Source organism: Leptodactylus fuscus, chromosome 1 (genome assembly GCF_031893055.1).
Source record: "Leptodactylus fuscus isolate aLepFus1 chromosome 1, aLepFus1.hap2, whole genome shotgun sequence".
Lineage (NCBI taxonomy): Eukaryota > Metazoa > Chordata > Amphibia > Anura > Leptodactylidae > Leptodactylus > Leptodactylus fuscus.
Window position 1 is genome coordinate 208,700,711 of NC_134265.1, and position 27,432 is coordinate 208,728,142.

The 27,432-nt window shown below is 40.6% G+C and overlaps 1 protein-coding gene across 1 annotated transcript; it reads right to left on the reverse strand.

The window, feature by feature from the left end:
• Nucleotides 1-2,057: 2,057 nt before the first annotated feature.
• On the reverse strand, nucleotides 2,058-27,432 carry PTBP1 (polypyrimidine tract binding protein 1). The gene is made up of 15 exons (XM_075282487.1): nucleotides 27,394-27,432; nucleotides 24,070-24,100; nucleotides 16,368-16,437; nucleotides 12,156-12,328; nucleotides 10,619-10,765; nucleotides 9,251-9,421; nucleotides 8,768-8,878; nucleotides 8,501-8,672; nucleotides 8,223-8,294; nucleotides 7,540-7,670; nucleotides 5,470-5,503; nucleotides 4,901-4,993; nucleotides 4,589-4,805; nucleotides 4,276-4,353; nucleotides 2,058-4,196 (listed from the first exon to the last, which is right to left on the reverse strand). The coding sequence occupies exons 1-15, from the start codon at nucleotides 27,399-27,401 to the stop codon at nucleotides 4,064-4,066; spliced, it is 1,641 nt and encodes a 546-aa protein (XP_075138588.1). The 5' UTR covers nucleotides 27,402-27,432; the 3' UTR covers nucleotides 2,058-4,063.

Here is a 27,432-nt window from a genome sequence, read left to right on the forward strand (position 1 = left end):
AATGTTTCTTTAGCTTAAAATTTGTGTTTCTGTCAATACTAACGTAGAGGAAAGAAAGTTTCCAAGTATTTTTCCCACTTTCATAGAGGTTCTATTGAGTGTGGAAAGTGTCTAGTTTATAGGCTGTGATAGTAGGGTAATACAGGTACTTGGGCATGTTAGATGCACCCAGACATGCTTCCCCTGCTGTCCCAGTTGCATTCCAGGAGGTATTGGCATCATTTCCTGGGGTGTCATTGTGGACTTTGAGACTCTCCTTAAGTCGAATTGTGGTTTCCCCTGAAACGAGCATTTTTTTTCCCCATAGACTATTCAGTCGAATATTTCACTACTCGCTCATCTCTACTAGTCAAGTAACAGGAGTGGCACTGCAATTATTCAGAACCACCACTATACAGTGGATGGGGCTGCTGTGTCACTCCTATTACTTGAATAGTAGCGCTGCTGCATCTTGTCCAACTAGCAGCTTTCAGCACTCTGCTGCTAGAACAGTCAGACCCCACCAGATCACATACTGAAGTCCTACCCTGTAGATAAGTCATTAGTATCAAATTTGTTTGTGGCTGGAAAACCCCTTTAAGGCAGGAGTCCCACGTTGCGGAAACGCAGTTTTTTGGTTTTTTTTGTTGCAGTTTTTTGAGCCAAAGCCAGGAGTGGATTGAGCAGAAGGGAGAAGTCTAAGAACTTCCTATATATATTCCCAATCCTTTGGTGGTCACTTGTCTGGTTATATAATAATAATAATAATAAAAAAAAAAAAAAAGCAGCAAAATCTGCAACAAAAAAAAAAAAAGCATTTCTGCAACATGGGGCCTTAGATAGTGATATTATAATACCCTTTTCTGCCCCTAGTAATCACTTTTGCCAATATGCAATACAAATGTAAGGGGAACTATTAATAAGCAGGGAACAAGTTTTTATACTCTTCCCCCCCTCCCCAACATAAGTAATACTTTCCCTTTATAGATCCTTCATTTGGTGCGTCTGGCCGTCAGTCATGCACCTTGGGGACCCTTGCATCTATTAGTCACACCAGCTGATGTCATCACAGGGTTACCGGAACACAGGAGATGTAAGTAACAATGATCACCTTCCCTGTGTCATTACTAATTATACTGTGGGGACCCCAGAACACAATAGTTCCAAACAAATCTGCAGGTACAACCTCACAAATATTGGATTCACTGAACAAAATTAACTGAATCAAAATCATGTCAATTATCCTCAATGTTCATTTTTATAAATGAACTCAGCCATAGGTCGAACTAGTTTGTCTGACTACTAGTTCATCCAACAGCCACATCTCAAAAGAGTGTCAGATTTGGAGTCAGTTTTACTTTTAAACTTCTTAGTCTGGTTCAGGTAAATATATCATGCTGCAGATGCTTTGTCAAAGGAATCACCCTAACCCCATGCCATCATGAAGTCAGTGGGAGGTTTTATCACATCCTGTGTACACGTTCATCTGATACCATTTTTGATTTTTTATTTATTATGCTGTTTTTTGTAACCTTTAAGTGTGTGTGTGGTGGGGGGGGGGGACCAATAAAAAAAATAAACACACACACACACACACACACACACGGTTTCACTGGAGAGCACAAAACACTCACCTGTGCTCACGGCAGGACACTTTTCAAACCCTTTCAAATGAATGGGTTTGAAAAAAAATGATTGCAGGTTTCCGTCTCCTGTCCAGTTTCGGGCAGGAAACTGAAACCTGCATAACTGAGACCCAGGGTGCAGATGTGAACGAGCCCATACCTTAAAGGCACGAGTACAAGATATACTGCACAGCTGACAAAGCAAATTCCCCCACATTGCTCAGAGTATGCTTAAAATGATCAGACATCTTTAGAATAAACTTGTGATAATGTACAGAACTATTAAAAATGTACACTGAATATCAACCATAAATTTGCACAGATTAAACAATAAGAAGCGGTATGGTGAATATCACAGGCTTTACCACATAACATGACAAAGTAACAGAAAAGTTGGAAACCAAAGTAGACTAGTGTTAACAGTGAGCCAGGAGAAATAACTCAAAGATAAGAAACAGCAGAAGAATAAAGTTTATTACAAGCCCATACAGTGGCAAACAGCTACAGTTGAATAAACACCTACAGAAAAGTATAAAGGTTTTTATAAAATAGTTTTAATCTGTCTTTCATACAAACATATGATTAGAGGTAATGGATTTCTTAAGTTGCCATCTGAGCATCCCACAATACTGGAATCTTTCGGAAAAGGTTATCAAAATATACAATTTACCACTAATAAAAAAAATGAATATATTGTTTTACAGCTTTTGCACTTAGGTATACAAAACACTAAATATTTACATTTAAGTCGATAAGAGTATACGAGGAGGTTTATCAGAATCAATGTCCACAACACATTTAGAAACAGTCTTCGGCTATGTGCAGATGGTATCATGTATGCAGCTCTCCACATACAAGGAGTGCTACATTAACTCCAGAAAGCACCACCCCGTTGACCAGGTGTACTGCTTAAGATGATGTAATAGTTTTCATAGTACTGGCAGCAAGACATGCCTCTGTATGCCAAGGCAAAATACACTAATGTATGTACTGTCCAACAGTATATCGAACATTTCAAGAAATTAGAGAAGCAGGGTGTAATCGCTTTTAACCCTTGTCAATCGATCTACAAATAGTCTGTCCAGAAAACAGGTATCCCCCCTCCACTACAACATATGACCAAGTTATATCACTTAGTCATGAATAGGTAATGCAACCAATAGGGAGTGCATAGTGATAAGGCACCAATGTAAGGGGAATAAAATAAAAGTCAAATACCAAAGAGACATCCTTAGCACACAGTTTATGAGAAGTTACTCCCTTCAATAGTAAGGCAGTATATATAAATAGTGCTTTTTAAGTGACGTAAAAGGCACTTTAACAAAAAAAAATTTGAATTCCACAAGTAAATCTATAAATTGTAGTCACTTGTTACAATACACCCCAGCCATGGCAAAAAAGATTACAAATATACCTAATCCAGCACAAGATTGAAATACAGGGAAAGATACTCATGACATAACCTACCAAGAGGATCGATTGTCTAATGTACAACCAGTTTCCTTCTAACTTGCACTCACAATGTGACTCCTGTCAAACTATGTGGGGAAAGGCACTTTAGTCTTTTTTGTATTTAGATGCTTAGACCCATACCCAAATGTTTGTGTTAACATTTTGTATGTTCATCTGGCACCATCTAAGGATACATATGCCAACTATTAACACCAACATAATAAGGCAATTACATTCCACCTTTATGGAAAGATTTCATTGAAGGCAATGACAAATACAGTCCTTGATTTTTGATGCATACAAGTGTGACGTGTATGCTAACCAGCAGGGGGAACAGACTGGCACTTTAATAAGTGCATCACACAGGATAAGGCAATGTGTTTCAGCCAACACAAACATTGAGTGTACGGGGGTGAGCTTACCAGAGTGGAATATTTGATCCGACATTGAATAGGAATGATTAGAATTGTTCCATAACCTCAAATACATTGCATGCCATTCAACACAAAAGTTTACCTTAACTAAAGGCGCAGAGTCAGTATGTGTGTAGGACTAGAGAAAATATTCACTGCCATTCACACAGTACAAAATGGAATACCGTAGAAAAGTGGTGGTCAGACATGCATTTAAAAAGGTTTTCAAGACATTTGCACAAAGACTGGTGTAATTAATAAATCTATGGACAAATGGATTCATGGCTGGTATCTGAAACCTCAGTTTGGTCCTCAAGCATATACTGCCACACAAGCTGAACATTAAGTATGGAGTTCATATAATGGTATAGGGTAAACCTCCAGATAATCCCTGCCCTATAAACATAACTATCATTGCAGTCTTTAGGAAAGGGGGGGGGGGGGAAGCTTAAAAAAAGAAAATAAAATCTGGAATGCAAGGACACTTGAGTGCTGCATTTCTATCCTGTAAAGTGGCTTTTATCTGGAATGATGAAAGTGAGCCCTTTGAGACATTAGGTCACCCTCCAAAGGGCTGAAAGTCTTATTCAAAAATTAAATGGTGGACTTTGAAAATGAGACCCGTAGGTGATGATTCTCCCCCATGTCATGGTTGTGAAGTTCTATTAAGGACTCAATAGCCTCTTCAACTGAGCCCATCTGGATTAGAGCCATTTTGCGGTCTTTCCTATTAAAATAAAATAAAAAATATAAGTTATACAATTAATAAATTTATATCCAGTTCATGTAATGGTACTAAAACTTACTGAAAGAATTTGAAGCCTTTTACTGTGCATCCATCATTTGAGAACAGCAGCTTAATATCTTCTTCACTTACAGACGGCCTAAAGCAAAGAAATCATATGGACATTTAGATTTCTAACATCTAGAAAAGCTTACTAGCCTAAATTTTACATGTCCTATTTTTCATTGACCCATTCGCCTCAATGGGCAAATTGGTTCCATGAAAACTGACCCAGAAACCTGAATCAAAAAAGGACAGGACAAAAGCTGAGAAACTTAGTTATGGCCAAAGTCAGAAAGTTTCCACAAATTAAGTAAAGAAAGTCAAATTCTTACGGTATGTTTGAAAGGTGGAGTGTAGCAGAAGGAGGGAAAATGTTTTGGAAGTTCTTGGACCCTGGCTTCTTAAATCTATGGAGTGGAGAATTGGTATAATCCTTTGTCAAGCCTTGGTCTTCCTGTCCTTCCTTGGGTAATTGTACGGTCTGGTGTTTTGATAATGTAATCCGAAGAGGCTTTCCATGCAGTCTCTGTCCATTTAGGTGACTCATAGCTGTCCAAAAATATATTCATCATAGCTGTTACTATAAGAGCTAGTGTGTGCGCACGCACACACACACGAAAAAAGTAGGGGGAAACAAAGCTTACCAAGCTGAGCTTGATTTCCGTCAGCCATCTGAACAAGCGCATTCTCCTTTTTGTTGAAGAGAATTTTCACTCTATGTACATCCCCATACACACCTTGGAAGAAGAGTAAGCAGATTAAACTACTGAACAAGCACATATGCATTAGCAAAAGTCTCCCCAACAACCAAAAGATTTTATGCCATGGGCATGCTGATTTAGTTTCATAGGACTACTGATCCAATCATTAAAACATTCGGTATGTCAGAACAAAAGAGATCATTGTTTAAGAGACTGTCAGCCTAGTAGTGTAGTACCAAATTTCTCTTCAAACTAGAGTCACATCAAGTGCTCACCTTTCAAAAACTACTTCAAAAAGGAACATAAACCAACTCTGCATGCCACTGAAAGGTACAGTTCTACAGATGATCTTCGACATGCCAATGCACACCAAAATATTCTAAGTCTTACAAATAACATGTAAAACTGCACCTTTAATGCAAATATCCACCCAGCACAACCAGAATAAAAATGCATGCAGGACCCACCCAAACAAATGGAAAAAATGAATCGTAATAAAGTGCGAAACATACCGAAAAGAATAAATAGGCATTGGGGTGTAACTCTCTTTAGAGAACAGCAGAGCAAGGCAGCGGAGGGACAGGGGTAGAGAAAAGGAGCCGAGGGAAGAGCACAGCTTGCAGAAATGGTCCACGAGGAAGGTGTCACCGGAGGAGTGGTAGGAGCAGTTGACGGATGATATTCAAGATGGTTAATATTTGAAGGATAGGTTGGATCCGGACAGCAGGGTGTTTGGGATTTTTTTTTTTTTTTTTTTGGAAGGGATAGTTTATGTTTGTTTTTGTTTCAAGCACAACAGGAAGCAGAAGATGCCGTGCAGTCAGTTGGCAAAGAAATTCCGGATCAAGGTATAATAAAAACAAGAAGGGGGATGGGAAGAAAAGAAAAAAAAAAAGTAGCAAAAACAGGTCAGTAAATATATAAAGAAACAAGTACACAAGTTTTCTAGATTAAATGCTTAAAGACAGCTACTAAAAGGTTTATTCTGAGTAAAGTGATACCGAAAAGAAAAATCTAAAGTCTGAGACAATAGTCACCACAAAACCTGGTTAATATACAAAAGTATGGAACTCAAATCAGTAAGCTGTTAGTCATGATTTTTAACCTTTAGTAGGCAAGTGCATGTAAGATTATGTTTTGGACAAATTTAATGTATAGATAAATATAAAAGACCTAGATAATTCCTTAACTCATTTTGCAATCTAGGCTGACAATTCCAATTTAACATACAGCCAGTTTTCCAGAACATTTTCTCCACTTATATTAAAGGGGCTCTAACACTGGGAAGTGTCATTTTTAACTAATCACATCCTTGCATAGCCTTTAGAAAGTCTATTCCACACCTACCTTTTGTATGTAGATTGTCTCAGTGGTGTCTGAATAAGTCCGTTTTTATTCATATGCTAATTAGACTGTTGCACGATACATCGTGCACTCCTCTCCTGTTTCCTATGGGAGGCTGCTGCTGCTGATGACTCAGCTTCCTGTTTGCCTCACAAACATAGAAGATAATGGGAGAGAGGAGGCTGCTGAGAACTTCCTGTACTGGCTGGAAGCTCATTAGCATATGAATAAAAACAGACTTATTCAGAAACCACTGAAGCAATCTACATACTAAAGGTAGGTGTGAAGTAGCATTTCTAAAGGCTATGCAAGCATGTGTTAGATAAAAATGACTTTTCCCAGTGATAGAGCCCCTTTAAAAAGTTGTTACCCCACAAAAACATTTATCAATGCAAAGGACAAGTAAATATATCTGATAACAGGGTCCGGAAGGGTTGGGCCACAGGAATCAAAGTACAAGGAGTCCCAGAGTCGAAATTGTTAGAGCACTAGCACACTTGAAGTACCACAGTTCTATTCACTTCTATGGGACTGACATTGATCCCACACAGTGAAGAGTAATGTTACTACAACACTCGCTCGCACAATGTACTCAGGGAAATCCTGACCAACGGACTTTCCAATATTCAAACCCTAGACACCAGACTGCCTAACAATTCTAACCATAAGGGAATACCTTGTAGATCAGCAAGGGCCAACCGAGAAAGTGCCAGTGTTTTGCCAGTAGATTTACAGCATGCGCAATTGCCTATTACTTTTAATGGAAATGCTGAAGTACAGGATTGTCATCTCCAGGTCTCCCACTGAAATTTACAGTACTTAACAGGCTTGTGACTATAGGAGAGAGGAGTGTAATCTGCAGTCTGTCATTCAGCTACAGACCAACAGATCGTAATCCGAACATTGCAAGCAAACCTCTTAAATGCGGCAGCGCTTTATAATAAGTTATAAACTGGATTGTGCAGAAATTCTAGAACTTGGATGCTTTTATCTTAGGAGGAGACACCATGGCAGTTCGTCACATGGGCATGCTGAAGCTCAGTCTCATTCATTTCAATGGGACAGAGCTGTGGATTACCCGTGAGACAAGACATGAATGATGTCATTTCCTGAGTGAGAATGCATCTGTTTTCAAGTCTTGCACAACCCTTTTAAAAAGTCATGACAAAGATAACTAATCACTGTACTGTTTACAAGTTATATGAATGTAAAATTCAGAAAAAGACAAAACAACTAACCTCTGGGCTAAGGTTGCTGACCAGCAGGACAGAATTTCCAGGAACACCAAGGCCAGGAATGCCAAGTCTACTAGCAGCGGCCGCTGCAGCTGCTGTTGGAAGGGTAAGTGGTGTAAGTGTTCCATGAACACCTGAGAAAGAGGATAAAGTTACCAAGCCAATTCTTTGGTAAAATAAAGCTTACATTGTAGCAACACAAGGTAGGGTCAGTTTACAATAAGTCTACCATCAGAAAAATCTCTTCTGAACCACTTATAGTGTTAAGGGCACAGTGGCATAAACATTGTGTGTCAATGTAAAGTTTTTGCTGAGAAATTCAACTATAAAAAGTACGTATGCAAATCTGTCTGGTGTGATGAGGCATGGCTATTACGGTCAGAGTAAAGATTTTCACCTACTAAGAAAGGCTGACAAATCTCCATTGTAGCAAGAGTGATAAAGATGTCAATCATGGCCAGAATGTATGATTGTCAATAGCAAGTGAACAGGGACTGGGCTGGTTATTTCCCACCCTCTAATTACATATGCAAATTAACCTATGACACGACAAAACAAAAACCAAACTGATTGTAAAACTTTGATCCTCTTTAATAAGAAGTATTGCATTCACCATTACCATTCATTTATGAAAGTTATTGCATGAAATTATGAAGAAAAAAAAAAATGCAAAAAACAAAACTCACCTTGTGGAATAGCAAAAGCTGGAGGAAAGCCAGCACTAGCATATGGGTTGGCAGAAATCAGTCCAGGGGCTCCTAAGAGTTGAGAATGGTAATCAGAAAATTTTAAGTTTCAAAGTACCATAAAGCCCAGGAACAATAAGATCCCTTAACCCCTTCCTGGCATATGCAGTATTAGTATGGCACATGGCAGGTGTTTACACATGGACACCTGGTGCTAATGCCAGTGATCAGATATTAACCCCTCTGGCAACTTAGTTAAAGCTGACATTCATTCTTACCAAAGGCAGCAATAGTTTGATCCAACGAAGGCTGGCCATCACCAGATGGCAAGTCAGGGCGTGTGTAATCTCTACTTTTGTCATTGTTGTACTTCACATTAAGGCTAGTGAGTTTTGAGAAGTCAATTCTAAGCGTACAGCAAGCATTGTAAATGTTTTGGCCATCTAGGGACTAGAAAGGGGGGTGAGTGGGAGAGGGAAAAATAAAAATTAGATTTGAAAATAAACAATCCTTAATGTCTGGCTAATCTATATCTTGCAACTTACCAGTTTGGCATGCTGGGCACTCACAGGATCAGAATACTGCAGAAGTGCCTGAAATTGATTGTTCTTTGTGAAGGTTATTATTTTAAGAACAGTTCCAAATTTTGAAAATATCTGGAAGAGAGAACAAGTTTTTTAGAAACAGCCATTCTATAAAGAAACCAGCGATTACCCCAATCTTACAGTTATTACACCATTAGTGGCAGTTAAACAAAAAACCCTTAACTAATCCATAAATATTGATTGTTTTGGGCATACAGCTGTCCTGTACACATATTTCTGCTTCATGTACACAGACAGCCCTGTATAGTATCTGACTCCATTGACTCCCACCCCCAAGTATCCAAGCTGTGTCTGGTCTCTACTAATATGACAGACGTTCAGGTGTACCACAGAAAATTTGCACTTCCAACATTTAATGTATACAAAATAGTCAAATTAACTACCATTGCAAGCTGTGAGAATGCAAACTAAATTATAACCTACCTGATGTAAGACATCAAGAGTAACTGGATAGAAGAGATTTTCCACAATAATTCTGAGGACTGGACTCTGCCCTGATACAGCCATGCCAGAATCCACGGCAGTAGCTGTAGATGACAGGGAAAGGCTGGTAGATTGAACAGAATTTACAGCCTGCAAAGCTGCCTGTGCCCTCTATAAAATAAAATAAAAAAAAAATGTAAGCGTTAAGATCAGATTCTTCACCCTATCCCTGTAGCATACAAGCCCTTAACACGGCAATATCAGTAACTTCCACTGGTCTCCAACTTCACACACTGCATCTACTTTGGCAGTGAAGTGTATAGTCCTCAAGCCAAACTTCTATGAAACAGGGATAGTAACTAACATGGCAGACTGTTTAAACTCCACTCCAAGTGTTATTTTCACTAACTTTTACACATATAGAGCGTATTATGTTTAGGTTTAAGTGCAGGTTTTTTTTTTTTCTTTTTGTTCTTATACCAGGGGTACTCTACTGTTCGTAAAGATCTGTTGAGTGGAGTTTGCCATCACATAAAGGTCCAAGCTAAACATGTCCAGAATTTATTTATTTTAATCTATATATAACAAAGAAACGTCTGAATAAGACAAGAAAAAAAAAATCCTAGTGGGGAATGATACAGTGGGGAGCACAGAATATGCCTCCACCCCAAGAATATTAGTCCCATATCCTCCCACCGCAGCAGGGATCGTCAGAGCTTGGGGGACAGTAGGTGGCAGATTGTTTCTCCAGGCCGATCTAATGAAATGGCTGGGAGGGAGGACTCCTGACAAATGGAGTCAGAGTCCACCATTTAAGCATCATTAAACTAATATAAAGGGATTAAGAATCTACAGCTGCTTGTGCCTTCAAAAACGGCATCAAAAGTCTGAATGTGGAACGTGCACAATGGGCATAGAAGCCACAGGTTGTAAAAAGCAGTTTGATATTGCCGTTTTATGCACTGAAGCAAGGAGTGGACTTATAAAGGGAGCACTTCTCTCTTCTGCTATTTACCATTACTAGCAAGTTTGTAAACCCCCCCCCCCCCCCCCTCAGCCTTAAAGTGCAATTTTATTAAAAATCATTCCAGGTAAGGAGCTAATGAGGGTTCTGTCACCAAGTACAAAACAGTAGTTCCTATTCACTTAGGAACTACCCCTCCTCTTGATGAATAAGCCTGTTCACATATAATGGCCCAAGAGTCAAGTCTTAAAAGGATAGATTAAGGTATCAGTCACAAAATCCTAAATGCCATACATTGGATTCTCTGTGCCCCTCAATTTTCTGCATTTGTAAAAGATATCTATTAGTTTAAAAAAAAAAAAATATGGACCCATATATTTATTGGACCACTATACAGTGCTTACCGCTTGGTTTGGAGAATTGTCAGTCTTCAGTTCTTTGTGATTGGAGAACTGAATATAGATTGGTTGGCTCCTTAGCACGGGTGTAACAGTGGCAAAATAATTTACCATAGTATTAGCAGCTTCTTCTGTATTCATCTCTATGAAAGCCTTAAAAAAAGCCACAAAAACGTCAAGGGAACCACTTAACACTTTTCAGATAATGCAGATCATTTGAAATAAAATTACTACGGTATATAGAAATAATGTACAGTAAGATAGTGAAAACTTGCCTTAAAGGACACTGAAACATGAATACACAAGTTAATTTAACTGCAAAGTTGTTACACTTGATTTAGCATTACTCTTGACACATACAATAGGCAGAGTGCTTCCTGCCACCCTACAACTCCTTCATTGTACCAACACCTACAACTGAAAGAATTTCGCAGGAAGTTCAGGGGGCTGTCCTAGAGATCAAATTACACCAAGGTAAAGCTAGCCAGCTCTATCAAATGGTAAACAGTAGGGTTTATGTAGGTAGATTTTGATTTATTAGTACATCAGTACATATTACAGCACTAACTGGTATGTCACCAAGATTTCCTGGGATCCTGAAATGTAATATGTCACGTTAATAACTAGTTACAGAGCAAGGAAGGGGACTTTAGGTATATTAAGTACTTAGTAGTCCCTATGAAAGCATTGCTTTGTATATTATCCAGCTTCCCAGGTACCCCGTAAAGAAAATCCAAAATGGCAGACAGTCAAGGAAGTTTATGTAGATTTTGCTTCAGTGGGGGCAAATCAGATGTACTATACAATAGTCCCTATTACTGTATTACCCTGCTTCCCAGAACCCTGAAAGGCAAACTGGCAAGATTATGGAGCAATAAGGGAGATTTTATATTCAGTAGTCAGTCATTATTACAGCATTACTTGGTATGTTACCCAGGTCCTGAGATGCAAATCATACATGTGTGCTACATTACATAGTACAATAGTGAGGTCTGGTATTTGGAAAAGCTATTCACTGGTTGTTACCCAGCTTTCCAACACCAGTGAAAGGAAAACCTGCATAATATTGCAAGGATATGGGAAAGGAATAAGCATACACTTTCCTCCTTGAGCACTTTGATAAAGCTGGGCAACTTTTCCTGTAGAGCTATAGTGCATTATATGGTCTTCACAGTTAAAAGGTAGACCTTTTCACAGTGTACACAATTGCTGGAAAAGTTTCTACCACTGGTACTACTGTTGGCACTGTTTAAATACCAATTTACACTATCAGTTACTTAGGGATTCCTTCCATCAGAGTGGTTACACTCACTATATAAAACTAAGTGTGCAGCCTGAATCTTGAGAATATACTGTTTTTCCAATAGTTGATAAAAGTCAGGAGGGAATGTGAGGCTGTTAAACACACCAAAAAAAAAACAACAAAAAAAAAACAAAAAAAAAAAACACACATTCACCCACAGCCATAACTTCCACCTTAACAGCAGGTTAGGCTACCAGTATATCCCACCTTGCACAACACTGTTTTCAAAAGCTACATTACCTGGTTTTTGCCTTTTAACATCAATAGATTAGTCACTTTCCCAAATGGAAGGCCAAGAGCTATAACTTCAGCCTCTGTAACATCAGATGGAAGCTTTCTGACATGAATCACTTTAGAACCAACTCCTACAGATCTGTTGTCTCCCTTAAATTTCTTGCTGTCATTTCCATTTGCTGCAAAGAAAAAACAAACAAAAACTCTAAGTTCCCTTGCATAGTTAGGATATTGTATCATATTTAAATAGCATGAATAAAGCAAGATTGCAATTTAATCTAAAGCTGAGGAAGTCCACCTAGTAGAGAACTTGAAACCCTCACATTACACAATAGGTTTGATCTTTTGCCTTCAGGGGAAATTTTTTTTTTTTACTGCTGTTCACAGGCTTGAGAAAGCCCCTTCATGTCCTTCAATATAGACCACGTTATATACTATCAGAGAGCTGCCTTAAGCTTCAGTGTACTTCGTTTTGCTTGTAGGTCCCCCACTACAGGAATATGGTTGCCTTTAGTTACAGCATGCAAACCTAAAAGTGCATCAAATTCAGCACATGGATGACTTTTGAATGGCATATAACATGACCTGCGTTAGACATGAAAAGGACCTTGTTACCAGTTTCTAGTTAACGTGTTGTCAACTTGGCAACCACGCATTTATCGCACATAATTTAGTCAATCCTAATTGGACTGATGCATTTTATAACAAGACTTACATCTAATCTTATGCCGGCACTCCCCATTCACTTCAATGGGACTGCTTGCAGTGAAAGAAGCAGCCCATTCACTTCTATGGGGAGCGCTCGCATGCCGGCTCCCATAGAAATGAATGGAGCTGCTTTATACGCCGCTTATTCTGAACATGTTTTACGTTCAGAATAAGCTTCAGGAAACGTAGTGTGAATGCACCCTAAGGGTGAATTCACACTGAGTAAACGCTAGCTTATTCTGAACGTAAAACACGTTCAGAATAAGCGGCGTCTAAAGCAGCTCCATTCATTTCTATGGGAGCGGGGATACGAGCGCTCCCCATAGAAATGAATGGGCTGCTTCTTTCACTCCGTGCAGTCCCATTGAAGTGAATGGGGAGTGCCGGCGTATACGGCAAGCTCTGCTCATGCCGGAGCGTACACGCCGGCACTCCCCATTCACTTCAATGGGACTGCACGGAGTGAAAGAAGCAGCCCATTCATTTCTATGGGGAGCGCTCGTATCCCCGCTCCCATAGAAATGAATGGAGCTGCTTTAGACGCCGCTTATTCTGAACGTGTTTTACGTTCAGAATAAGCTAGCGTTTACTCAGTGTGAATGCACCCTAAGGTTGTTTTAGTCCAGAGTTTAGACTACATAAAGTGGCATACATAAAGGATGGTTGTGAATCACTATTGTGCTCTGTAATAAAGTGGTAGTAGTAAAATATGCATGTAGCAGACTTTAAGAGTAGATGTGACTGTTTAAACGTGAAATATTTTAGTATGAAGCAATACAAGTAGTACAGTATTTTCATTAAAAAAAATAAATAAATAAATCACAAAATGCAAATTCTATAACCCTTATGGCATAAAGCAGGCCACAAAAGCTACAGGAATTTGTAACGTTAAAGTTGTGTAAACCTGCAAACAAATCTACCCTTCAGTTAGTGGGTGTCACGTACAGCCTTGAAATCAGTCATTGATCTTAGATCAGTGTGACCACTTGACTACTCATTACAATGCTTTAATATGTTTAACATACATTCACTGATTCTAAGCTAAACAGCAACACTACTGCACGGCCACGTCAGTGCATAGAGCTCTATATATCCAGCTCTATATACCACAGAAGCCAAATAACCAGTAAAAGGGTGGTATTGGACTTAAGGATAGTCCACCAACCTAAAGCTTTGGAGAATTCCATTAAGGCGTTTCCATGTGTCAGGCTTAGGGGGCATTCACACTAACATTGGAGGTTTGTTCTGATAGTGTGCCTATACACTCACCGGCCACTTTATTAGGTACACCTGTCCAACTGCTCGTTAACACTTAATTTCTAATCAGCCAATCACATGGAGGCAACTCAGTGCATTTAGGCATGTAGACATGGTCAAGACAATCTCCTGCAGTTCAAACCGAGCATCAGTATGGGGAAGAAAGGTGATTTGAGTGCCTTTGAACGTGGCATGGTTGTTGGTGCCAGAAGGGCTGGTCTGAGTATTTCAGAAACTGCTGATCTACTGGGATTTTCACGCACAACCATCTCTAGGGTTTACAGAGAATGGTCCGAAAAAGAAAAAACATCCAGTGAGCGGCAGTTCTGTGGGCGGAAATGCGTTGTTGATGCCAGAGGAGAATGGCCAGACTGGTTCGAGCTGATAGAAAGGCAACAGTGACTCAAATAGCCACCCGTTACAACCAAGGTAGCCAGAAGAGCATCTCTGAACGCACAGTACGTCGAACTTTGAGGCAGATGGGCTACAGCAGCAGAAGACCACACCGGGTGCCACTCCTTTCAGCTAAGAACAGGAAACTGAGGCTACAATTTGCACAAGCTCATCGAAATTGGACAATTGAAGATTGGAAAAACGTTGCCTGGTCTGATGAGTCTCGATTTCTGCTGCGACATTCGGATGGTAGGGTCAGAATTTGGCGTCAACAACATGAAAGCATGGATCCATCCTGCCTTGTATCAACGGTTCAGGCTGGTGGTGGTGGTGTCATGGTGTGGGGAATATTTTCTTGGCACTCTTTGGGCCCCTTGGTACCAATTGAGCATCGTTGCAACGCCAAAGCCTACCTGAGTACTGTTGCTGACCATTGTCCATCCCTTTATGACCACAATGTACCCAACATCTGATGGCTACTTTCAGCAGGATAATGCGCCATGTCATAAAGCTGGAATCATCTCAGACTGGTTTCTTGAACATGACAATGAGTTCACTGTACTCCAATGGCCTCCACAGTCACCAGCTCTCAATCCAATAGAGCATCTTTGGGATGTGGTGGAACGGGAGATTCGCATCATGGATGTGCAGCCGACAAATCTGCGGCAACTGTGTGATGCCATCACGTCAATATGGACCAAAATCTCTGAGGAATGCTTCCAGCACCTTGTTGTATCTATGCCACGAAGAATTGAAGCAGTTCTGAAGGCAAAAGGGGGTCCAACCCGTTACTAGCATGGTGTACCTAATAAAGTGGCCGGTGAGTGTATATAGTTCTCTATATGGGACGTCTATCATAAAGGACACTGATTTTAATGTGGGCAGCATGGTGGCTCAGAGGTTAGCACTGCAGCCTTGCAGCACTGGAGCCTAGGGTTCGAATCGTGCCAAGGACAACATCTGCAAAGAGTTTATATGTTCTCCCCGTGTTTGTGTGGGTTTCCTCTGTGTACTCCAGTTTCCTCCCACATGCCAAAGACATACTGATAGGGACTGTAGATTGTGAGCCCTATATAAATAAAAAGTTTAACTGAGCCATTAAAACTGACACATTAGCATCAGTGTGTTTTTATACTGCGTTTTCGCTTTTGCTTTGAGAATGCACAGAAAAAAATAAATAAAATCTGACAGTATAAGGGAGCGTTCACACTAGCGTCGGTGTCCGATGCTAATGTCTGCACAAAAGATGTCCGATTTTTCAAGCAGACACTTAAGGACAGACACGGACAGTAAAGAATGCCCGTGAAGTCCCATTTAAAATAATGCAAAACGTAACGGACACAGCTAGTGTCTGATGCTAATGACCGCACAAGATTTTGCGCGGACATTAGCATCGGACACTGACACTAGTGTGAACCCTGCCTAACAGACACCTGTCAGCCAGACAATGTTCAAAAACACCAAACAGCTGCCATCATAAGTTCAATGTTTTGGATGGTCACAAAAGTCCTGCACTCTGGGTTTATGTCCAGAGGGAAAAAAAAAACAAAAACAAAAAACAAACAAAACAAACCAGGATTGATTTGGTGCAAACAGACAATAACTGACAGATTAACAATCCAACTGATTTCAGTGGGGTTTTTATGGACTTAAGATTGTTCTGTTAATGTCAGTTAACATTTTGTAATGGATGCTAGCAATAGACAATAATAGTGTGAATGCCTCCTTACTCAGTTGAGAGTCAACTACTGTGTACTAAAAAAAAAAATAAAAAAAAAATCATTGCATAAAAGAGTTCAGATTCTTGAAGTTGAAAGTGTGTAAAAATAAAGCCCAAATCCACCACAGAAGAAACTTTACCTGCAGAAGCAGAGCTGCTCATGATAAAAGGTCCGTTAGTAACACAAGAGAAAAGTTCGTCAGATCCCCGCTGAAAAATAATAAAAGAAAAGTGTAAAGCGACAGGACTGGCATGACAGGGCACAGAACAGAATGTTAAAGAAAATGCCAAGTCAAATTACAATGCATCACAAGAACTACCAAAATTAAAAATGTCAGTTATTACTTTAAATCAAATACCCAACAAAAATATACAATGAATACATAAGTGGTGGTTATATTAAGAGGGTGACAGTTTTGAACAGTGAGACAACATGAAAGAAAATTTACACGTATCAAAAACAGAGAAAAGACATTCTCACCCATCAATAAATTTAAGAATTGTTAAAAGATCTGGAATAGGCAAGGATGGAGTCTGCTGTATTAACTGGACTGCAAGGATCATTGTCCTCCACAAAGTTAAATATGTTCATATGTATCCCTGGGCATTCGTTGGAGGAACAGAATAATGGATACTTAACTGACCCCACTGACTACACTAGTTCAGGTGTCAGTTTTAAAATTAAACTGCTGGACCAAAACGAAGTCAGACTTGCAGCTCTTTTGGCGGTCACTGCAACAGAGTCTCCAAACAGACTGATGCAGATGTGAACCCAGTCTTCATAGACCCTGCCTCCCCACTAGAATGCTTGGAGTTTAAATGCTAGGTGTGCTTGCTCTGAAATAGAGAGTCCATATTACATAGGCCAAAGCCAACCCCATCCCCCCCCCCCCAAAAAAAAAAAGAAAAACAAACAAACACCCACAGTCATCACGTCAAGGGATTCATATCTACCCACTAGAGAAAACCTACTCTTATTCACCTTTAAAGTTCAAAGCAGTGATTAGATAAGAAAAAGACAGTTAACCACATTAGGATTGGGCCCACAATAATATTAGACCACTCCACCAGGCATCAAGACTTCCCCAAAATAAGCTCAATGTGAACTGTGTTTATGTAACCAATATGCTACCAATGCATAAAGACAATTTTATATTATGTATGTCTCTAAAATATATAAAACATATGCTATACAGACACCTCAGATCACAAATATTAAGAAAAAAAAATATATATATATATATATATAAATATATTAACATAGGCACCCTACGTATATGAAGACTCTGGATGCAGATCAAAAAATAAGGCAATATCCCAAATAACCTATTCCACCATGTCAAAAATAGAACACATGAAAAAACCCAATGACTCTGCCAAAAAATAAGATGTCTGGGGTAAAACAACCTCATGCATATCACCACCGTAACTGGCAGCTTCCACCTAAATTAGGCCTAGTTATGAAGCAGAGCTTTCCTACAAGTGTAGACAGCTTTAAGCAGGAGCATTTATTATTTAAGTGCACAAAGAGGACTGTTCACCAACTCCAGTTCTTAGCATCTGTTAATAGCTGCTGCTCCACAGATTCTGGAACAGCAGGAGTTCAGGGTTTCTCTCTAGCCCCCACTGACAGAGCAATCAATGCCGTTCTTTTTGGTGCCTCATTTGCCATTTAGTCTTTGAACTGACAAAAGGGAAGCAGTGGCAAACAGTTGTGAAATTCAGAGGCAGTCAGATCAGAATCACACTGTCCCCCCTCCCCGTTGTCCTTCTGACACTACAGAGATTAAATAGCATATCATGCATCAAACCTAATTGTGGTTGTTGCTCAGGAATGGTTGAGGCTAGAAAAAAAAAATTCTAACTGAGCTGGAATCAGTGGAGCTGTGCCAGATGAACAGATGCTAAAACTGGAGTTTGTGGAGGTGGGTAAAGGTCCTCTTTAAACATGGCACAAGACAGGTAAGGTATGAGAGAATACCAAATTTGTACTCCAAACAATCATTGAAAATGGAATCCAAGGTTTACACTTATCTTAGCTATCCTTCTGCAAGACTACCCACCACACTATCCATATTAGACCCTTTCTTCCCCTCGTACATATCTCACTTCACCCACCTTAATCCTTTTATTAAACTGAAAACCACCTGTGTTCTGCTCCCACAGGCCACTGGGACATCTCTCCTAACCAGACAGCATTGATCCCCTCTCCTACCAACCTTCATCCTGTTCTTCTGTAACTGAATCAGAAGACAATGAAAGTCTCACAGCTCTTTAGTTTTCACCCTACTGCCCCATTTCCTCTCACACCTTCTTCAGTCTCTGCTCCTGACAGTCACTACATACCTTACTAAAATATTTAAACCTCCTTCACCCCTTCTGGAATCTTTCCCCTCTTTCAAATATGCTGTTATACCACCACTACTGAAGGAATCCTCACTTGACCCGGTCCTGTTCTGCCAGCTACCAAACCAATCTCCAAATTTTTCATTTCAAAACACTGTATTATTGCTTAATCTGCCATCTTCTTACCAATTTTCTTAACCCCCTTATAATTCTGGCTTCCGTGCTACTGAAACGGAAGGGGGGGGGGCAGCTCTCCTGAGAGCAAAATCAAAAAGGCAACCATTCTTTCTTCTGAATCTTTCAGTAGCATTTGACTGTGTGGGCCAACTCCACCTCAGTATGCTCTGCTCTTGAGGACACTTCCTCTTAGTTCTATCAGACTGAACTGGGTATAGTTTGTGGGCTCTGTCACCTTTTCCATTACAATGCTGTTGGGGTTTCCCAGGGCTCTTGTCCTAGATCCCCCTCTATTCCGACTCTATGTAGTCCCTACTGGACAAACCATCAGCAGATTTCCCTTTGGTACCATCTTTATGCTAATGAGGCACAACTATATATATCCTCATGACATTACCCCTGCATTACTACAGAACACCAGTAGCCAAAGTCTCCCACTAAAACCAACACTTAAATTTAAAAAACTCAAAAAAGTTATTAGAGATAGTTATACAGCATCCAACTGACCATCTGTTTGCTTCAAGTTAAAGGTTATTACATGCCATTCTAAATATAGCATTAAATGAAACTTTCTATACAAGTTTATAGAGAAATAAATCTGAAAGGAGTTAGCCCTAGGAGGGACACTAATGACTGCGACCCAAGTCATCACAACAGCAATTAGGGAAGTGTGCTGCTCTACAACAATGGCAGGACTGAAGTGCCCCCATAGCCAAACCTGACCAGTGACTGATCCCAAACAGAACTTCATTGCTAAAGATGATACTATTCCATGCTTATAACAGCCCAGGCTTTTCATTCACAACAGCACTGCAAGTGTGGCTGGCTGCCAACAGCAGGACATGTAAGGGGACACCAAATTTCCTTCTGCCAAGTGCCTGGAAACTGTTTGGACAGATATAGGTTTATGTAGTGAAGGAGCCACCTGTGACTGGATGGTGGACAAAAGCTATGGGAGCTGCTCATACAGATAAAATGATATTCTCCACTGGTGGTGCTTGTGATACAGTACTCCGTATCAATCATAGGTGCTCAGAAAAGAACTACCTTCATAAATGTAGTAAAGAAAGAATACTCTGGCACACAAGTATCTATAAGAGTAATACAAATGTTTATTATGTCCAGACAAAACATTTGTCTACAAGAGACCTTCATCAGATAGGAGTAATGAAGGAGCCAAGCCATGAGATAAGTGGGTAGAAATGTAATAAGTCCTGTAGCATTTTACATATCTGCATGCAGAGTTACAGCAATCCGACATTCCTATCTGCGTTTGTCAGTGAGTGTAAGAGGGAATTATTTTGTTACATGCACCATAACGCATACACGCTACAGACAGCAGGGTTTGTTATGGGATACACAAGTCTATCAGCTGCTCTTAATGAATTTACACACATTAACTGCACATGTGCATTACCAATTCTATATGTTTATTATGTACACCGATCGGGAGTGTAACAGAAGTTCCACTTTGAACAGGCTTTAGCCCTAAAATTTACACATTCATAAGAAGTTTAAGTATGTTATACAATTTCTCCAGACCACAGAAATACCCCACATGTGGGGGTAAACTGATGTTTGGGCACACAGTAGTGCATGGAAGAGATAGAGCATCACTGGGTGCTTGAAAAAAAGATTTTGCAGAAATAGTTTTCAGGTGCCATATGTCATTTTTAGCTCCCTAGATTACCAATGCCATAGAAGCCTCCCAAAAATGGCCCATTCTGGAAACTGCATTTTGAGCCCAAGAACGCTTCCCAAAAATGAATGTGCAAAGTGAAAGTTGAAATTTGTATAGAAATATGGAAAATATGTCAAATAAAAATTCGTAAAATTTACGAGTTCTCCTGGGTACAAAAAATTGTATATGTGGGTACTGGTTGGGCACAGGAAGAAGGAGCACTATGTTTTTTTTAGCTTTTCGAGTATAGATTTAGAGGGACTTTCTGGACACCATATTCTCTAGCTCCCTCCCTGACAATAACTCACCCCTTTCAATACAACACAAGGTAAAAATAAATAAATAAATGAAACATTACATCTCAGTATTCAAAACACCTGTTCTACAAATGGAGAAGTTTTCCCATATAGTAAACTTCTCTTAAAAATTTGAATAAAAATAGTATAGCAAAAAAGTACCGTAATTTTTGGACTATAAGACGCACTTATTTTCCCCCAAATTTCGGAGGAAAATGAGGGTGCGTCTTATAGTCTGAATGTGGGTGGAGGAGTGGGTTTGCAGCATGGCCGCGCTACTGCCACCGCTGGTTTTCTTCAGCGGCAGTAGCGCGGCAATCTGCAGGCCCCGGCAGCTAAGACACTCCCCGGCATCCGCCGGTCTATTACAGCAGATGCCGGGGACTGTCTTAGCTGCCGGGGCCTGCAGATTGCCGCGCTACTGCCGCTGAAGAAAACCAGCGGTGGCAGTAGCGCGGCCATGCTGCAAATCCACTCCTCCTCCGCAGGTCCCGGCAGTCAGTTAGCCCCCCCCACCGGCCCCATACCTTTAGTGATGCAGGCCGGCTCCTGCACGGCGAGGCCGCAGGAGCCGACCTGTTCCGATGACAGCCGGGAGCCTAATGAAGGCTCCCAGGCCTGTCATAGATATATATTACTATCGCGGCTGGTCTATGACCCTCCGCGATAGTAATGTATAGAATCTCCCATAGACGGTATTGCCGTCTATGGGACTTGCAATCAAATGATTGCAGGTTCAAGCCCCCTAGGCGGGGGATATTAAAATAGTAAAAAAAAAAAAAAAAAAAAAAAAAACTTAAATATAATAAAAAATAAAATAAATAAAAGTTCACCTCCTTTCCCTAGAATACATATAAAAGTATAACATTACTGTGAAACATACATTAGGTATCCCTGTGTCTGAAAATGCCCGGTCTACTAATATTTTTATGTACAGTGAACGTCAAAAATCAAAAGTGCTAAACTGACGGGTTTTTCTCTCTGTTTTGCCTCTGAATTAAATAAAAGGTGATCTAAGCAATAAACATTTCCCAAAATGGTATAACTAAAAAGTACACCTGGCCCCACAAAAAAAACGCCCTATACATCCCCGTACAGCTGCAGGGTCACCTGTCAATGTGGCCTTGCAGTTGTTCCAAAACTACAACTCCCATATATTAAATATTTTACCATTTTTTGTCTGAAACTTTTTTTCCCTATTTTTCTCCTCTAAAACCGTGCGTCTTATAGTCCGAAAAATACGGTACATCTGGCCTTAAAAAAAAAAAAATCCCTGTACATGGGGAAAATATAAATAATTTACAGGTGTCACAATATAGCAACTCCAAGAAAGTTTTTGAATTTTTTAAGGCATTAAAAACGTAAATAAAACTATAAATTGGTTATCCCTGGAATCAAACCAACCTACAAAATTAACTTCATTTGGACTGCATATGTCAAGCCTTTAGCACTCCACTTTGCAAGGAACTATGGGAAGAATATGCAAATCTGCCTTCCATGATGTAATTAGGAAGACAGTTGCTGCCTCATTGTTGCAAACCAATAGAGGGCGCTCACTGGAATGTGCAAGCCCGTCTTAAGACAGGATTCCAGTGAAACAACCCAATAATGGCTGCTCCCTTTAGCCTCATGCCCGACCTTCCAAGAGGCCTTTGTTTAGCAATGACGCTGGGATTAATACCAGGTATAGTCTCTCAATCGAGGACAGCTGTTTCGATCTGGTTGGATCTCATCAGCCCGATGTAGAGGGGACTATAACCTGGTATAGGTGAGAGGCTTAGACAGGGTTTGGGGGATATTGTCACTCCTTAGGGAGAGACCACCATATAGGTGTGTGGAGACTTGTTAAGCCTTTAGCACTCCACTTTGCAAGGAACTATGGGAAGACAATATCAATGTAGTAAAAAATTCTGTAAGTTGCACAAATGCAGTTCCAGCTGTCCAGTATATTGCCTAGATTAAATGGTACCATTAGGAAGCACAATTTGGACTGCAAAAATTAAGCCCTCTGAACAGGAAAATAAGTTACAGGGTTAGAAATTGAATGCCTGCAGTGGGAATGGGTTTAAAACCTAAACTAAATCCTACTTAAGAAAAATAAAAAAATAAAAATTGAACATGCTCAGTGGTTTCTCTAGCTCCTGCTCCAGTTGCACAAGTAGTTGTGCATGACCAATGGCACACCATTCATCTTTAGAGGATCATAGAAGAAATACATACAGATTCTTTTAGATTTCATTTTCATGCCATTCATTATCAAGTAAAGGTGGCAATTTTAATTTTAGCCATTATTAAAGGAAACAAAAAAAAAACAAAAAAACTCTTCAAAAAGCCTTATGTAGTCAAAACACTTGTATAAATATAAGCTAGGTGAATAGCCTGAGGCAGTGCACTTTACACCAGTAGTACACCCTGTAAACCAACACAAAAGACTACCATGACTACACCTACAAAATAAGCCTGCAATAAATGCAGGGTGGGGCAGCATTCCACAGCTTGAAGGCTGCAGTAATGCAGACAACTCCCAATCATTGCTATAAGCACAAAGGCTGACCAAAATCAATGGCTGGAGAATGGAAATGTTAAAGCTGTCCTCTTAACTACACGTTATAAAAAGCTCCCAATACAAGGCTGATTCATACTTTCTTTAGGAGTATCTGCTGCAGTAGCCACTTAAAATCAGTGGAGAGAAAAGTCCTGCAAAGGCAGAAACATGGAAAACCCCATTATAGTCTATAAGTCCGTGGACTACTGCCTTTTAAGTGGACAGAGTCTCCATGCAAACCAAAGGTCGGAAACCCGAATGCTAGTGCAAACCTATTGTTAGCGGAGAATTCAAACTGAGGTAGTCACTAAAGTATGAGATCACATTTGAGGGGGGGAAAAAAAAACCCAAAACTATACATTATGCAAATTCTCATCTACGTGCAGTAAAGGCTGAATTTGGTAACTGGACGTTCCCCATATAAAAATAGCATTTGCATGTGTTAATGTAGGATAAAGTAAAAGGGCTACAGGCAGCAACTAATAACGTGAACCACAGAAGACAGACATTTTAGAGTACATTCTTGGCAAGCAACCAAGGGTGATAATTACCAATGCCATGGTAACAGGGCAGCCATCCTAGCTCACGCAGACCTTACTCCAACTGGAAGTCAGCTTTGTTTAATAAAGTTAATGCCAAGTTTGAGCACTACGCAACCTCTACAACTACATTATACAGGACACCACAAGGTCTTCTCCCAATAGAAATTGTACACACAGGTCAATGCTAAAGACCCACAAAAAATACAGACTGCCGAATATGTTCTATAGCAAACATTCAGAGGATATTGTTCTTACCTTAGTACCAACTGTAATGTCTTGAACAATGCTGTAAACAGAAAAGACAGCCAGTTAGGTTTGGGAAAAAGTTCAGGTTTTCAATATCAAGTTGCATTATTTAGCTGTTGAGTAATACTGACATTCACCTGGACCCCAAATAATGCACAGAGATTAACCCTTAGGGCTATCTCACACTGGGTTCCACATGAACACATTCCACCACTGCTTTCCGCTCCGGATTATGCCCAAATGAATGGGCCTTGTCTAGAGGGTGGTGTCGCGAGGCGGACAAATCCGCCCGAAGAAAGGGCAGCTCGCTTCCTTTTTCCGCAGGATTTTTCCGCAGATTCCTATTATCTTGGTGTCTATCATAATAATATGTGTATGATAGTGGCGTATGATAGACACCATTTTAAAACAATGTTGGCTAGACCCTACCATTTTTGCTAAACCAGATGACCAGGGCTGTGGAGTCAGAAATCCATGACTCCAACTTAGAACTAAAGGGTTTATTTACTTTCAATACTATACAACATTGTATTAGATGCATAGCTTGCTGTATTTATACATTCATAGGAATTCAATCACTAGATTTTGTTGTGATTTAGAGGAACTTCACAACTTTTGTTAGACCATAACCCTCAGCCATTTATGGAGGATACAGAGTTTTGCCCTACTGACTTCCAATGCATGACATTTGGAAGGTAGCACCCTATAGGTGAACAGCTGGTTTACCAAAGCCTAGTGACATTACTTGTGATTAAAGACAAGGCAGAACATCTTCTTGGAAGCTATTCTGGGGTTACTGCCCCTCAGTGTGAAGGATAATGGTTAGGTAGGAGACCACAACAGTGGTTCAGAGGGGGTACTATGTCCTGAATGAGATTACCTTTGCAGGACAACTTTCCATATACAGAGACTTACAGACTACATGTGCCCTGGTAAGGACTCAGGTAATACAAAAATAAGTTTCCCTTTGTGGAAAAACAAATGAGAAAACTCCAAGAAAGCATTTTCATATGAGACTCTTCACTTTGACAGAGAATCTGGCTTGGCTTTAATTCCAGATCATGAATACCTGTTTTTATAAACCTAGCGACAGTGGGCTGCCTTCCAAATTGTAGCACTACAGCAAGTTCCTATTTTCCACCAAGGAACCCAAATTTGCATATTTTTCCCCCAGAATCCTTTGCCGTGCGAGTATGGTCTACACTGAAAGGTGACCTGCATAGATAGTCTCCTTAAAGAGGACCTTTGTCTCCAGTGTCCGGAGTGTTAAGTTACACTCAGTTTTGCTGTATCTGCCCCAGTTCCAGAGATATCTGTACCATTAGTTTCAGCTACCAGTATCACTGCATTGTTAGAGGGTCAGCCACACCGCTCAGATATACTTCTATAGGCTTGTACTGTAAAGTGGGGTATCTGAGAGCACAGAGATGTTGGTAGTAGAAACTAATGCCATCTCTGAAACTGGGGCAGCTACTAGCAAGACGAAGTTCAGTGTGCATTCAGCTTGGCAGTGGTATGTAACACTTCCAGACTTCTAGGACATGAAAGGTCCACTTTGAGATATAGTACTCCTTCTGATCCAAGTACTGTTAGAAAAGGCAATGTAGGGATATGCAAGGAAGAGAAAGACGTTAAAGGTGAAAGAAAGCGAACAGCATTGAGTCGCACTTCAAACTTCTTTAACCTTCACCTAAGTGTACAATGGAGTCTACAGGAAATGCCATTTTACTGTCGCCAGTCAAACTGGTTCTAAGCACAGTATACTCAAGCACAGGACAAAGACTGCTAAAGGAATGTAGGAGTTGCACAACCTAATCTCAGCCCAATATGGTAACAGGATATGAGTAAGCAATTTTGTGCACTACAAGTATGCAGAAGATATAAAACCTGGACAACAATTTGGTTACAGACGCTGAAACTACTGACGCTCACCTGAAAAACTTTCCTTACCCAGCATGCCAACTAAGCATTTAACTCCTCTTGCCAAAACCTCTACCCCACCCGAGCTAGTCGGAGTTTTACATACCACTTTCAAGCACTGCCCTCTTGCCTGGCAGCATCACTCACCTGACTGCTCCCAAACACCACACAATACTTCGAGTGCCACTGGCCAGATCACATTACAGGAGAACAATACTGGCTATTACACAGCTCTACATGGGCATCTGCTTTACTGAGCACTAGGTACTTAAAGCTGAAGTAGTAAAAACACACAAGACCTTGAAGATCACAGCAAGATAAGTCTCAGCTTGTGAAAATCCAGTTAGGAATTAAGCGGTCTTCACACACAGTCTATGTCTTCCCAATGTTTTAGTTGAAAGGATCAAGAAACTTAGGACTTATTGTGACGGTGGCCACTCGCTGACTCCTCTATATGGAATAGAGCAGCCTGCAGGAGCGCATCTCAGGTAATACAATAAATGTAACTGCATACAAGGCGGCAAGAGATCCTAACACCAACATACCAAGAACTCAACTTGGAATCAGCTTAAAACAAACATTTAGTGACTTAAAAAAAATAAAAATAAAATCTAAGAACTGTCCATTTAACTGGAGGGGGGGGGGGGGAGGGGTGTAATACTATCCCTTTAATAGGAAGTCTGTGAAGCTCATCCATGCAGCCACTATGGGCGGAGCTTACAAGAGCAAGTAATAGGCCGCTGAAAGGTTCAATAACCAGTATCAGCCATAGTAACTACCACCCAAGTCCTTTGAAGTTGCCGTCTAAGTAATAAGAGACCCTCACCCTAAGGAGGAACGAGCAGCCAGCATCATCACTAGCTAGAAGAGTGTGCAGACAATGGAGCGGAAGCCTGAGGATGAGGAGGGGGGGTGGTGGAAGACGAGCTTCAAGGCAGCTGAACTTTGCACAGGGCCAGGCTATACACCACGCTATAGTGGCTTACAGGAAGTGTCGGCGAGATCAGCAGCGTGTCCGAGCCTCAGGTAGTGCAGAGCACCACGTATGCAAATCAAGATGGAAACCAGGCGCTGCACTTCCTGGAGGACTCCGAACCCCCAGCACACATGGGTGGAGAGAGTGGGGGGGGGATGTCGGCAGTCACAAGGGTTAATAGAGTACTCGTTGCCACATCATCTCTCCATACGACGTGCACATCCTCCGCACGCACAAACTTCAGCGAAGTTACACTAAGCTGTACGTGCATCACCATAGGACGGTACATAATACTACACCCACCCCAGATACCATGCACCGAATACAAGTACCACACAAATATCCCGACGTGTCCCGCACTGCCCTTCCCAACAACAAAGAGTACTCCGCGGCATCGGCAAAGTAATATTAGATATGCACACAGGTATACAACTCACCCTTCCATGACACACACAAGAACCACCCGCTTCGGAGAG